Source organism: Falco cherrug, chromosome 4, assembly GCF_023634085.1.
Source record: "Falco cherrug isolate bFalChe1 chromosome 4, bFalChe1.pri, whole genome shotgun sequence".
NCBI classification, from domain to species: Eukaryota; Metazoa; Chordata; class Aves; order Falconiformes; family Falconidae; genus Falco; species Falco cherrug.
This window is the reverse complement of record NC_073700.1, coordinates 14,200,659-14,215,214: the sequence shown is the minus strand read 5'-3', so window position 1 is coordinate 14,215,214 and position 14,556 is coordinate 14,200,659. Positions and strand designations below refer to the sequence as shown.

General features: G+C 54.6%; 2 protein-coding genes across 5 annotated transcripts in view; both read left to right on the top strand.

The window, feature by feature from the left end:
- Positions 1 to 538: 538 nt before the first annotated feature.
- Positions 539 to 11,164, top strand: FAM3D (FAM3 metabolism regulating signaling molecule D). Of its 4 annotated transcripts, XM_027806311.2 has the most exons (9): positions 3,223 to 6,104; positions 6,862 to 6,969; positions 7,289 to 7,309; positions 7,990 to 8,113; positions 8,369 to 8,427; positions 8,803 to 8,853; positions 10,177 to 10,261; positions 10,408 to 10,534; positions 10,739 to 11,164. In XM_027806311.2, the coding sequence occupies exons 1-9, from the start codon at positions 6,092 to 6,094 to the stop codon at positions 10,826 to 10,828; spliced, it is 678 nt and encodes a 225-aa protein (XP_027662112.1). In that variant the 5' UTR covers positions 3,223 to 6,091; the 3' UTR covers positions 10,829 to 11,164. The 4 variants fall into 4 exon arrangements, with proteins under 4 accessions (XP_027662100.1, XP_027662112.1, XP_005432690.2 ...); XM_027806299.2 differs by adding an exon at positions 539 to 670 and having other exon boundaries at positions 6,038 to 6,969; positions 10,408 to 11,164; XM_005432633.3 differs by having other exon boundaries at positions 3,223 to 6,969.
- Positions 11,165 to 13,964: 2,800 nt separating this feature from the next.
- The window catches only part of FAM107A (family with sequence similarity 107 member A), a 31,223-nt gene continuing 30,631 nt past the window's right edge, over positions 13,965 to 14,556 (top strand). The window contains exon 1 of the mRNA XM_014280251.3: positions 13,965 to 14,093. Coding sequence (XP_014135726.2) covers positions 14,070 to 14,093 — 24 coding nt within the window. The 5' untranslated portion in view covers positions 13,965 to 14,069. The remainder of the gene's footprint in view (positions 14,094 to 14,556) is intronic.

The window sequence follows — 14,556 nt, the reverse complement described above, 5'->3', positions numbered from 1 at the left end:
ACTCAGGACTCCTTTGGAGTTCAGGACTGTTGCTGGATAAATAAATGCTTATTTGAAAAAGGAACCTCCAGCCTCCTGCAAACGATAAGCAGCAAAGCGGCGCTGGGGGCCAGCCCACACGCGTGCAGCACAGCCAGGGGGAAAACCCACCAGACCCGGTTATTCTGGATTTACTCCACGTGGGAGGACACCAGTCCTGGCTCCGTGCCCACCCGCCCCCGCGGTACAGCACCCTGCCCCAGCCAGGCTGCCCGCTGTGCTGGTTCTGGGCCAGTGCAGAGGCTCAGGCTGGTGCCCACCCGGGGGAGGTTTTCCTCTTCTGATGTGGCAAAAAAGTGAGTGCCAGAGCGGAGAAAACCTCCAAAGGAAACACGAGCTCACAGCTGCAGGAATGACTTTTTTTTTTTTTCCCCTCCCACAAGACAGCTGCTCCCAACCGCTGCTGGCTACTGTGCCCCATGGGATGGCACACCAGGACGGCACACCGGAGCACCCAGCCCTGTGCAGGGCAGTGACATAAGGCTCAGGGAGGTGCCATGAGTCACAGAGGGCCAGGCTGGGCTGGGCAGCCGCACTGCTGCGCTGCCAAGCACATGGTGCCCCAGCTCCCCAGATGCCCCGGCACCCACGCAGCCTGCGGAGAGGGACAGCGTGCCCCAGCCACTGAGCGGTATGTAGGCTTAGTGAGGAAATGGTGTTTCTAGAGCATGGCTGAAATAATGCCTTTCTGCAGCACTTTTCTTCTGACTTGGCTGGCAGGTTAGAGGGTCGCACAGGGAAGGTTTTAATTGTTCCTCCTTCTCGTAGCACAGAGGTGAAGGGGAAGCCCCATGCGCTGGCATTCTTTCTGTGAGGTGCAGCTGTGCTGGTTTCCTAGACAGAATTAATGAACTACCTGTGTTAATGGCAAGGGTTAAATCCACATTTCCCCTCATTACGGGATATATGGTGGAATCAACTGTGTGATGTGTGGTTCAGGTTAAAGGCCTTTACCCATCGTGGCTGTGGATGAATTTGTGGGGCTTTTGCTATGCAGAGTGCGGCTTGTCAGAGGCCAAGCTGCTGTTCAGGATACCATCTGTTTTCTTTTGCACTGCTGAAAGAGCTTGTGTAGGGAACAGGCCTTGCTGCCCACACAGCACCTGTCGGGAGGGCATTATCTTCTTTAAAAAGCCAACGGCATCAGCTGGACATCTGAGAACCCAGAGTAGATGGAAGGGTAGAAGGACATGAGGTACCAACTGCTTTCTGATACAAAGCAGCAAACACTGGTCAGCTGAAAACCTTCTCTGACATGGTAAGAAAAGCACCCCCATCTCCCAAGAACAACCTCTGCGTACTCAGAGCAGCCAGGGCTCGGCTGCACACAGGAAAATCAGACGAGTAAGCGGGAGACCTAAGCAATGCTCCAGCCCAACTGCCAGGACACCTCCGAGGCACCGACCGGGAGCCCTCGGGGTGCTGGCAGCCAGGGCTTTGCTAGCTGACAAAAATTCATTTTGGGTCCTCCCACACATGTAATCATGCAAAACCAGAGCCCATCCCCACAGCCCAGTGGAGGGACCAGTGCATGGCCCATGCTTTCCCTGTGCTTTCAGCCCCAAGCAGCACCTCTCCCCAGCAGACAGCCCGCTGCCAGCCCTGAGCATCAGCACTTGTGCCCCTCCTTTTGCCTTGAGGTTTAGGCATAACCCTCTTCGGTAAAATCTGCAATCCGCCCAGCTGCCAGCCGCTGTTCCTGTGCCAGAGAGGATTTGATTGCTCCCCTCCATCTCTCACGGCTGCTGCAGCTCTTGATTCATTGCTTGGGTAAACCTCACTGGAGAGGCGAGCTCACAGTGATTTAGCTTTGGGCTTCATGAGATGTACTGAGAGCTGGACAAGTGGCCACCAGTGACAAATAAAAGAGCAAGAGACAGAATCAGTGGCAGCTGTGGATGGGCAGTGCTCCTCTGGCAGCCACAGGCAGCGGAATGCAGGATGGGGCCATGCCTGCCCCGCAGCACGCAGCAGGCAGGGGTGCAGCACGCAGCGGGCAGGGGTGCAGCACGCGGCAGGCAGGGGTGCAGCACGCAGCGGGCAGGGGTGCAGCGGGCAGGGGTGCAGCGGGCAGGGGTGCAGCACGCAGCAGGCAGGGGTGCAGCACGCAGCGGGCAGGGGTGTAGCGGGCAGGGGTGCAGCACGCAGCGGGCAGGGGTGCAGCGGGCAGGGGTGCAGCGGGCAGGGGTGCAGCACGCAGCAGGCAGGGGTGCAGTACACAGCAGGCAGGGGTGCAGCATGCAGCGGGCAGGGGTGCAGCACGCAGCAGGCAGGGGTGCAGTACACAGCAGGCAGGGGTGCAGCACGCAGCGGGCAGGGGTGCAGCACGCAGCGGGCAGGGGTGCAGCACGCAGCAGGCAGGGGTGCAGCACGCAGCGGGCAAGGGTGCAGCACACAGCGGGCAGGGGTGCAGCGGGCAGGGGTGCAGCACGCAGCAGGCAGGGGTGCAGCGGGCAGGGGTGCAGCGGGCAGGGGTGCAGCACGCAGCGGGCACCGAAACCAGGCTGTTCCCTTTCACCGGCCCCAAGCCCGGCTCCCCCAGCAGCACCTCCGGGTGTCCTGTCGAACCTTGGCTGCCGTCCTGCTCCCGACCCACAGCCCTGCCCGCCACTGCCGTGCATCCTGTTTGGCTTCTGCTTCAGGATCAGGGCCTCACCCCAGTTAACTATTGACTTGTGCTGGGGGCAGCTTCACTGCAAGATGCCCTCTCCAGCCATCTGGTGGATGCAGCAGCTGGCCAAGCATTTTTACGAGCTGAGGAATTCATAAGCCCACCTGCAGGCAGTGCTCTCCCGTTCAGTAACTTGGTAAAGCTCAGTTGGATCGACTCCATTTGAGACTAAAAAGATTTCTGTGCCCCTGCGTTCAGTTTTGCAGGAGAACCCTGACTTCTGGAGGGTGCCTGGCTGCACATGGGCATGGGTGACATCTGGCAGCCACCCTCTTTGGAGCCACATCCCCACCCCGCAATAAAATGATGTCTCATTTACGGTCAGGGACCTGCTGGGAGAAAGAAGGACCTGTGGGGCTCTAAAGCCCGGGAGACAGGGGTCCAAAAAAAACACAAAGGCAGGAATTTCTGGAGAAGCAAAGTTTTCCCGTAGCACTGGGAGGAAACAGGAACATTCACCCGCTGCATCCTGGAACACCTTCCTGCAAGGGCAGGGATCTGCCTGGGTTTCTTCTTGGCAGCAGGCATGGAGTGCTGCCAAGCGGCACTTCAGACCTGAGCCAGCTCGGGGTGGAATCTTTGTCTTACAATGCCACAGGCATCTTTAGCAATATTTGTCTGAGAACCTTTTTGTTCCCGCAACATTTTTAAGCAAATAAGCTTCAGGTTTATTAGACAAAATAACTTCCTTTCTCCCTCTCCTGCAAGTTCTTTCTGGCAGATGCCAGAGCACAACGGTCTTTCTACCCAGCACACGTTTAGAAAGAAAGAAAGAAAAAAAATTAATCTAAACAAAAGAGAATATAATAGAAATCCCAGGACAGGGCTACCCTCTTGTAACGGAATCAGTTTCCAGTAATTTCACCACCTAGAGACTTTGCCCAATAAATTTTACCTGGGATTAAGGTGAAGATAAATAGCCCAAATAAATACACGACTTCCCTACAGCACTAGCTTTTATTGGTTTGTTTTTCCATTTCTCTTCCTCTGCAATGAAATCAATATGTGCATAGAAAAAAATACAAATTTGGTGAAGGAGAGCACTGTGCAATGGGCCCTGCTGAGGCTGGCTGGTGTCCCCTGCAGCAGCAGGGACCAAATGGGGATGGTTCTGCAAATCCAGTGGAGTTTTGCTCCATTCACTGTGTCCAAATCACAGCCCAGTTCCAAATCCGCACCAGCTGCAGGCTCCGCTCATGGCATTCGGAGGGGGAGCTCATCAAGCTCCAAAAGCAAACCAATACCAATTCTGAAGAACTTGTAACTTGCCAAGGGGGATTTTAAGGACTGCTTTTCTGCCCCCATCACTGAGCAGGCATTGGGCTGGGAAGCCCAGCATGAGGAGAGGGTCTCTGCATTTCAAAAGCAAAACTTCATGCTGAAAGGAGCAAAAGGCAAGAGCCCAGTGCTGTCGCTGCAGATCCAGCCACAGGCAGCATTTCTCCTCCAAAATGTTTAAACTGTCTGTTTTCAGGTTTGTGGCTCTTCCACCAGCTCATTGAAATGGGCTTGTTCATGCCAGCTCCGACACAAGTTTAAAATCCATTTCAGGGATGCTGTGCCATGGGGTGGGGATGGACCAGGACAAGGTGTGGGGGGGAAGGTCTGTGGGCATCGCAGACCCCTGTGCCACCTTAGTGGTGGCAGAGGCAGATTCCTGCTCACGGCCACCTTCCTCTGGGAGGAATAGCTCCAGAGAGGAGTGAGATGCTGCTGGGAAGCCAGTGTGCTTAGCTGATACACTATCAAAACCACACTGCCATGATATGTGAGGGTACACACATACCTTCCAAGGCTTCCTCTGAAATGCAGATAAGCCATGAGGCCAGTCTCCCATGGGAAACCACTAGCTTCCTGCCCAAGCAGCTTCAGCAGCTCCTCCTTGCCACAGCCTTATGGCAAATGTGGGCAACATGGAGGGGTCTCGTGGGGACCAGTGCCAGGCTTTGGACAGCTGAAACATCACTGTGGGGCTGCCACTCTGGTCGGGCACTGGCCACCCTGGCCTACTGCAAACCGCCCACTGGGGTCTCGGGCCAAGCAGGAACACAACAGCTTTCCTCCTGCAATGCAGATCATTTCTCTTCTTGCTTTTGAGGCTGCCTAAAGGCCCCATATGGTGATGCTGCAACCTACCCCAGGGTGCAGGGGAAGCCAGAGTGGTGATGTGGGGTGCTGGGTGCATCTCACCCAGGGGGCCAAGGGAGAACGCTGCACCAAGGCCACGGTCAATCACACTGCCACAGGCAGTTTTGCTGAACTCAAGTCCTGGGAGGGGACCCAGAGCAGGGCTGGGCAGGAGACAAAGCTCTTCTTTCCTTCCTCATGACGCAGCAGCCTGAAATCAACTTGCAGCCCAGCCCTGCTACAACCCGCTGCTCCTTATTTACCCTTCAAACAGGAAAAGCAACCTCCAGCACAGCTCTTCTACAAATTTTCTATGCCAAGCCTCAAGAAAGGGCTGCTTTCGTTAACATTAGGCTCTTTAGCTCTGAGCACACATCTTGTAGGTGACAACTTGACTTAGGACTCCAGGGTGGTTTACCAGGACGGACATTCACCAGACTGCAGCCCCGAATTTTGAAGGTAGGAGTGGGTCCCCAGCCCCTGGAAGCCCGGTGTAGTGGGGTGGCAGCAGGAGAGAAGGGGACAGACAGACTCGCTTGGGTAGGAAACAGCTCATTCTCCAAATTACAGCTACTCCCCATTTGTGTGGGTGAAGATGCTGCAGGGTTTGGGCAAGTGGAAATACTTCTGTTCTTAAGTCAGGCGTCCCCCAACCTGGCTACTCTGCCCAGCTCAGCGGCCCTGCTCTTTTACCCTTCCCTTTCTGGTTTTAAGGAAGACAAGCTTGTTCCCACAGAGCCCCTTGCTCGGGCAAGGCCAAATCACAGATTGTCCTCAGATGGCATTTTGCAGCCCCTAATATTTGAAACCTGCTGTACGTTATCCCAGAGGGAAATGCAGCAGAGCCATGATCAAAAATATGCTCCTTGAGCTCATCATTATCAGCAGATAGAAAAGCGTGATCCAGTGCTGAGAAAAGGACATGAAACAGAAGGACACGGGGCAGCAGCCGGTCACAGTGAAGAGTTCAGAGGCTTAAAAATGAAGAAAGCTCAATTAGTGCAGCATGCTCCGTCATACAAGAGCCAGGATTTCAATACCAGGGTGGGACTGAACACACGTGCCCAATAGGAATTTATACCTCTTTGGAGACCCTTTATTGCAAATTTTCCTAAACATCGCAGTTATTTTTTCATCTAATACCTGCCTGGCTTTGGTGGGTTACAGGTATGCTTTATGTATTGCCTTCTTTTTCCTCAGGGTGACCTGTGACTGTCGGCCACCCCCTCGGTCGTGCTCTCTCTCCCCACCACCATGCGGATGACAAGTAAGGAGGGAGAAAGAGACTGACTTTTCTCTGTCCATTCTTCTGCAGTTTTTTCCACCTCCTTTTCATTTACACGACCTCTTCCAAACCCAGCTACCCTGACCTTTGCCCCTGCCAGGGGTATGGGAAAGGGCCTTTGTATAAGCATCAGGTTTTTAAAAGATCTGTGTAGATTTCAGCCTGTTGTATTTTTCCCAGTGAAACCCTCTGCGGCTGGGAAGAGAGGGCTATTGAGACATTCATGGCTCCATAAGAGCCATTCAGCTGCAATAGAAGTACATTTTTCTACTCTCTTTCCATGCAGGACTGGAACGTTTTGCTCCGATGAGCGCTGCTTTAAAGCCAAATGCCAATCACATTTCTATTAGCAGCTGCTCGGCTGTAGCTAGTGACTAATTGGGGGATAGCAGCCTTCCCAGCACTGGGAACATAAGAAATACTTGGATTTACATAGCTTTCTGACTAATTATCAGATTTACTTTAATGCAGAGAGAAATATGAATAGTGCCTCCCAGTAGAAGGGTAATGCCTATCTGAGCATCGCCACACGCTCTAGAGACATTAATTAAGAGATCAGAGTCCTTTCAGAGGATGGAGGAAGGAGTGTTAGCTGCCTTTCCACACCACACAAGCACTGGCTGTCACCCTGTGCCTGCTAACCTGGGGACACATGGACCAAGCCCCCAAGAAGCCAGAGGGATGCTCCAGTCCCCAACCCATGCTGCTGCTCACCTGGCTTCTCTCCCATCCCTCGCAGGCGTGATCCGGTACGTGGCACTGTTCATCACACTGCTGGGCACATGGTTCATTGTGCAGACATACTTCGAACGGAGCTGGAAAGCCATCAGCGTGCGGAGCTGGCTCGGTGAGGCACCAGCGGGGGTCCAGCTGGGTCCAGAGGGAGAGTGGGGGCAGCCCCGTCACAAGCCAGACCCCAGAGCGGCACATAGCTGCCATACACATTTGCACTTGCAGTCCTTGGCCAAAGCTATAGCCACCAGCTCTGGCCATCAGGGCAGGGAGGGGACAGCGTGGTGGGAAGCTGCACAGGGGTGGGTGGCTCTGGGGGTGCTTGCAGCCATAGAGAGCAGTTTCGGAGAGCTGGTGCCTGAACAGCTGCTCCTGGATCAGGGAAGAGCCAGCAGCTCTCTGGGGTGTCTAACCCTCCTCCTTGATACCCACAGGTGGCACCGACAAGTCCAGCAGTGAGTACCGCTCTCGACTTCATCTCCATCACACAACACAACCCTGCTCCAGGGCTGCGGGTGATGCTGGAAACGTGATAGCTGCTCTCAAGAGACCCTTTCCTGAGGCAAAAACCACACTCTGCCAAACACAGGGGCATTTCATTATTGCACACAGCAAGAGTGCCTTTGGCAGGCTCTGCAAGCACATGACCTTCATGCGATATCCCTGCCCCAGCAAAAACACCCCTGGGCTACAGCACGGAACAGGTCACATGCCATGCCCGGCAGTGTGGCACAGGTCCCTGCCCCAGCCAAGAATGGGGAAGCTCCGGGCAGAAAAGCCTCGAGGGGTTGGCTCTGAGCGAGTGCCAGCTCCAAACGTTCCCTGGCACACACCCCTCTGCAGTCCCCATGGCACCAGCTTGCCATGCCGCTGCTCACACCCTGAGTGGCACCTGGCACCCTGGCCAGCTCGTCCCACCCACCCCCGCCTCCCCGAGCCTCAGGACCATAAACCTCAAAGAAGCAGCTGGTCCCAGTCCCAGGAAGAGTCCTTCATGCAAGAAACTGGTCCAGGTGCTTTCCTCTCACTGGGCCACCATGCCTCAATGCCAGCCCTGGTCAGCCCCTCATGGACACGGCCAGAGTCCCGCCATGGGGCCAACGCCATGGCTCGCAGCTCCGCTCCTCCCTTGCAGGTGAGCAGCTGCCCCGGCACAAGTGCAGGAACCAGCAGAGCTGCCCCGAGAACCATTTTGCCTTCAAGATCATCAGTGGTGCTGCAAACGTGGTGGGACCCTCCATCTGCTTTGATGACATGGTGTAAGCAGCACACAGTGGGGACGGGGCAGCCGTGGCTGGCCTGGGCTTGCGTAGAGTGAGTTGGGCCTCTACCGAGCATGTCGATGGCCATCACAGTGCATCTGTGGTTAAAAAAAAATTGGAAACAGTTTTCTTTGCTACTGCTTCTGGGGACATTTTGCTGTCTGCAGCCACTTCACCCCATCACAGTTTCACTGGCACCAGCATCTCCAGGGCATCCCTGCACTTACTGGTGCTCTCTGCTTTCTTTTCCAGCCTCATGAGCAGCGTGAAAAACAATGTTGGCAGAGGCCTGAACATCGCGCTGGTGAATGGTGAGTCAGGCGAGCACTAGCCCCCCTCTCCCCACAGCCAGGGTCCCTTCCTCCCCCAGGAGGGAAGAGGCCACTGGGGACCCCGACCCCAGCACCATGGCTGAGCCAAAAGCACACCAGTCCAGCACTGCATGGGGTGCACAGCCACAATTATGGTTGCAAGCACTGCCAGGGAGATGGGAACAAACCCACCTGGGTCATGCACGATGGCTCCATGAACTCCACCAAGCAACATATTCACCATTGCAGAAAATACAACACACTGAGGGAAGGGCAAAGCGTTTTGCAGCAGGAACTCCAAGCTGGTGGCCAGGCGAAGTCTAGAGCCACCCCAGTCAAACTCACTGCCCTCTGTTTTGAATTTTAACCTTTCAGGAACAAGTGGGCAGTTCCTGAAAGCTGACACATTCGATACGTACTCTGGAGGTAAGCTCAGTCGCTTCGCTGCTTGGTGCTTCCCAGCCAGGGTTCCCACTGGCACTGCTGGCTATTCAGGCTGCTCCTCTGTCATGTATTTAACAATAAAGTTGAGCGGACTTTGATCAGGATTGCCAGCTCCAGAAGTAAAAGCTCAGCTTTCCCTGAGGCCACTGAGCCTGGAGTCCTCATGACGCATGTACATCCAAGACTGGCTCTTGAATCCTTTTACATGTGCATAATTGCCTGAAAAACATAATTCCATAAACTGAATAAACCGGGACACTTGAGACCTGAGAGAAGCTACTTTCTGAGATCAGGTAGTTACACTAATCCTTAGATTCTGCAGCTTTCAGCTCAGTTTTTGAATGCTGGTGGTGGCTGAGCAGCAGCTCGTTTCCCTGCCTTTTGCAGGAGGATAAATGAGGCACTCAGAGCATGGCAGGAGATGCGGCTCCCAGCCCCAGAGAGGCTGGGCACATGAAGCAGAGCCTGGTGGCAGGAAAGACCACGTCCCTGCGCTTGCTGGCTTCAAACAATCTTCCTAACCGCAAAAAGATGCCCTGAGCCAGGGCAGCACCCGCTCACAGCCTGGCTGGCACTAACCTGCAGGGTGCTGCATGTCCCACTGGTGCTGCAAAGCTGTACCCAAACCTCTCCAGAGTTTTGGCAGGACTCCTCAAAATCACACGCTAAAACCGCTCCTATAGTGCTTTTGATTTACCCTTTTCTGTCTGAGCCTTCTCCAGGGATCAATCACCCTCTCTGCTTTTTGGGTTTGCAACCTGTCCTTGGTAACTCTGGAGTTTTAAGGAGAAACACCAGTCCCATGAGGTTTCCAGCCGAGCCTGCGAGTGAGACGCGCGGTGGCGGGGGCACTGGGAAGGCGACAGTTGGCTCCTGTGCCACTAGATGGGGCGTTGGACTCGAGCATCCCAGGGATGCAGGATGAGGAATAATTCCCGCAATGTAGCTGAAGGCATGATCAGCTCTGCGGCTGAACGGGTTCATTTCTTGTGTCGGGAGGTAAATTCACATAACTAGATTTCACAGTCAGCCAGCAAGGTTTAGAAGCAAATTCCCCCCTGCGGTTGTACCGGCAGGAGGAAAGCACCAGCCCTGGGTGCTGCGGGAGAGCCCAGGCGGGAACACAAGGTGGGGAATGCAGCATCTGGGAGCCCGTCCTTCCCCAAACCCATGACTCCAAATCCTGGCTACCACCAGCACAATCAGGATATTTCCCACTGACCCAGAGGGGAACATACCCGCCAGCTGCCATGCAGCACTCCCTGCTAAATCCCTTTTTCTTTCCCTGATGCTTTTCTCTCCCAGACATCAACAAACTGTATACCTTCCTCCAAGAGATCAAGCACGGCACCATTGTGCTGATGGCCAGCTATGATGACGCTGCCACAAAGTGAGTTTGGCCCCGGGAGCAACACGTGGCTCCCCAAAAACCCACACCTGGGGGGAGCTGAGGTGCTGCTGCCAGCAGCAGAGAGGGGACAGGAGGGAAGGGACACCTGCCTGGCACCACACTAACACCCTCTCACCCTCCTTCAGAATGAACGACAAAGTCCGTGCATACTTCACGGAGCTGGGCAGCAGCCACGCCAGCAATCTGGGATTCCGGGACAACTGGGTCTTCTTGGGAGCGAAAGGGCTGAAGAAAAAGAGCCCCTTTGAACAGGTACATGTCCCTCCCCTGCCACCAGCTCTGGGGACTCCCATCCTCTTCGTAGCACCTCTCGAGCTACATCCCACCTGTCTGCAGAAGACATGGGCCAGTGGCGTTATCCCCCACGTCGAGCCAAGCTGGAAGTTTTGCCACGTTTCAAATTTGCACTGTGCCACCAACCTCCTCATTCATTCGCCTTTTTTTCTTTTCCTGCAGCACATCAAAAATGATAAGGACACAAATAAATATGACGGCTGGCCTGAGCTGCTAGAGATGGAGGGCTGCGCCCCCAGGAAGATGGATTAGCTCCAAGCCCCCAGCCTGCCACAGAGGGCAGACACCACCAGTCTCACAGAGATGCCAGCCCCATGGCGGGGAGCACAGCCCCACCACACCAGCCCCAGCCCCCCCACCGCCTGGTCCCACAGCCCAGCAGTGGGTGCGTTCCCAGGAACCGGAGTTTCCCAGCAGGGGCTGTGCAGGGACTGGGGAAGAGCTGTACCAGTGCCTGCAGGGCCTGAGCGAACACCTGGCCAGGGTTCAGCTGAGCTGTCCTCATCTATGGGTCAATATAGAGTATTTTATTTTTCTGTCTTTGAACTAAAAACGTTGTAGAAGTTTTTTCAGAGTTCTTAAATAAGACCTAATTATAACACAACTACCTTCTCACTTCCATTTTCAAGCATAATCCATGCTTTTCCCTGCAGATGCAGCACACCATGTTCTCTGCCACCAGCCAGGTGTCACCATCACCCATCCCATGGCACTGCACACGGGTGCTCCCCCTCCCCACATGGCACAGGGCAGAGTTATCCCTGGGGATGCTCAGACCTTGGTGGTTTCCCCCTGGAGCTCCTGCCTCCACCCTGTCCTACAGCCACAATAAGGCCAGAAGGCCACAGGGACGGCTTGCAGCAATGTAGGTTAATGTTTGCAGACCAAAGCATTTCCCTCACCTGGTTGCATCTCTCCTGGGTTAAATCCAAGCTAAATCTTCTGTGGCACGCCCCCGTCAAAGGTCAGGATAAGGCCGGGGATGTGCCAACCTGACTTTGCCCTCAAAGAGGGAGGGATGGATGTGCATGTTGATGTCCAGGTGGCTGAAGTTGTGCAGCATAACCAATAGGTGGGAGCCTTTTACCGGGAGAGCTGGAGTCAGCATCCATCTGGAGCATACAACAGCCCAGGCTGCACCCACCGCAGGCACCCGCACACCCGCTTTGCTCCAGGAGCAGCACCCCAACCTGGGGCCAGCCAGCACCTCCAGGGAAGGAGGGATCCCTGCCCAAACGCAGGCTGGCAAAGCCCCACAGACCTCCTTCCAGGGTGGTTCCCATGCTCATACCCAACGCCAAGGAGGTCCTGGGGGAGCATCTGCCCCCCACTTGTGTCCAGCTGCACTCACCCCAGCCCCATCTGTACCCAAAACCTCCCCGAGCACCAGCGCTGCTGAGATCAGACTGCGTGGGTGATGGCCCAGGCTTATCTCTCATCATGGACAGGGACAAATTTGCATCATATACAGACTTCAATTTCCGACGACTGTATCTGGTTTTTCCCCATTCTTTAAAGCAGACCAGCAGTTTTGCAGAACGTGAGGGTGGAGCATTTCTGTTGGAGCTGTGCAGGGTAAGAGGCTGCCCTGCACAGCCTTTTCTGCCTCTAACAGCAGGGTTTGCCCCAGTACAACACAACACTTTAAACAGGCAGTTCACATCGGTTATCTGAGCCCCCGAGGCACCCCAGGGGAGCAGAAGTGAGGAGCATTGGCAGGATAAGGCCAGGAAGAGACACAGCCTGTCCTGCACCAGCCACCTTAGGGATGAAACCCCGGATCCCAAACCCAGCACCACTATCCAAAACCAGCAAGGCAACTGGTTTTCCCTAAACAAGGAAAAATCCTGAAATCAATTGTGTAACACCTATAACAACTCCCAAAGGCAAAACTGGAATAAAACCCAAACACAGCCATCACAGAGGAAACCCCCAATAGCTCTAGTATTTTATCCCAGCTTATCCTGCTGCGCTCTTAACGTGCACCTGATCCCACCAAGGGAAGCCTCCACCATAAATCGATCCCTAAATCTGCTGCAACAGCAGCGGTTAATCCCAAGCGCTGAATCATCCCTACCCGTGGCAGCAGCGAGAAATAACACAACGCAGCAGACACAACAGCCCTCACATCACACAGTCCTGCCGCACTGCCAGTATAAATATGCCAACTATTTTAAGCCCCCTCAAAGGATCTAGATTCGCTCGTAAGCCAAACTGAAAACAGCCTAAGAGCTGTAAAGGCGGCTGCATGGGCTAAACCAGCACACAGCATCAGCTACAGCCCAGAAAACAACCGGCCCCTTTTAGCCGCAGGAAACTCTTCATAGCCCTTTGCAATCCACATGAGAAATTTGGTTTAAAGCCAAAATCAAGGAAATTTATGTTTCAGCACACTACAGACAGTTAAAATTAACTATGAATCCATCACAAAGCACCTACTAAAGGTACATCACAATTTTCAATAAATAGGAAGAGCTAAAAGTGTAACTCCTGTGCAGGGACCTTAATCAGCAGCCAGCGTTTTGAAGAGCCATTCCTGCCAAAGCCACCGTGTCCTGATAAATCAATTGGAGCATTTCAAAAGTCCAGCATCTGGGAGGCAGGGGTATAAATATGGCATCAGGAGTCAAATTTAACTTGCTTGGTTTTTAAAAAGTTGTGAAGAGGGTGGTGGGTGCAGGCACAGTAGTCCCCAGATGAGATTTTTTAGTGCCTTAGCATTCGGAAAGCTGTATTACTGCAGAGATAGGCACCTACCTGGCTGGTTTTCACCATGCGGCATCTCCCAGAGACTTCAGCAACCACAAGCAAGCCCTGACGTGCCCGGCCTCCCAGGACCTAGCTCCGGGTAACCTGGGCTCACCCGGGGGCCATGGTGGGCTCCAGCACTGCAGCAGCAAACAGGCAGGCTGGGGTGTTTGCAGGAGCAAAGTTTGCAAAATCCAGTGCTGTAACAGGAGCCAAGAGCCACAATGCAGACGGGTAGCAGAGGGATAATCCTCTTTTATTTGGGGGTATGGGTTTATTTCGGCAAAGCACCAAAGGAGCAGCTAGGAAGGATGCCACAGGCAAGGACCAACGGGTGCCGGGGCCCCGCAGCTGGGCGAATCCGCGTCCTGTGACATCTTGCCCTGTCAAGTGCAATTACTGTAATCTTCCACAGCCTCTCAAAATACGGATCCCGGCTTAGAAACTGGGCATCCGCAGCATGAAAGCTGCCTTTGTGCCCGGGCAGAGCCTGGGCGTGAGCCAGCCGTTAGGTGCATGAAGAAAATGAGTTCTCCACGTGCTGGGAGAAGGGAGGAAAAGCAAGCTTTCCCGCCCGACCCCGCTGCAGACAGGCTGGATTTCACCCTCGTCTCCCCACAGCAGCTACCGAGGGGCCAGGAGCTGCACAGCCACACATCTGCCTGGGAGTAAGGGGGCCAGCGACCACGGAGAGCCAGCTGGTCCCACACCCCGGGTGAGCAGAGCATAGCTGATACGTCGGACCATGGGGGCAGCTCACGGGAAAAAGGTAACGGGGCAGTTTTATTCAGGGCTACTGAAGCGGTGGTGGGATGATGGAGAAGGCACCATCTGCTTACACGGTGCTTGTTTTGCCCCATGCAGGCTCAGGCAGCTGATGGCAGCAAGAGATTAGAGGGAAGGGACCCACTCTTGGGTGTGGGTGTCACTCCTCAGGGCTGAATTAAGTAATTCCACCTGATGGGCTCAGCATCAAGGCCTGCCGGGGCTTTCCAGACAGCAAGGAGGGGATCAGAGCATTGCATGAGGACAGGCAAAGTTTGGCTTTCTGAGGAAAAACATCAGGCTTGCTCCGAGCATATCCAGCAGCCCGTGGGCTGTCTCCCACAGACACGGTACAGAGTGAGCCCCAAGTGTTTCTTGGCCTGTGAATTACTGCCACCTCCCTCCCAGCACGGGGAGGAGCTGGGTCAGGTCCCATGGCGTCCTCGTGCATCTCCCTCTCCTCCAAA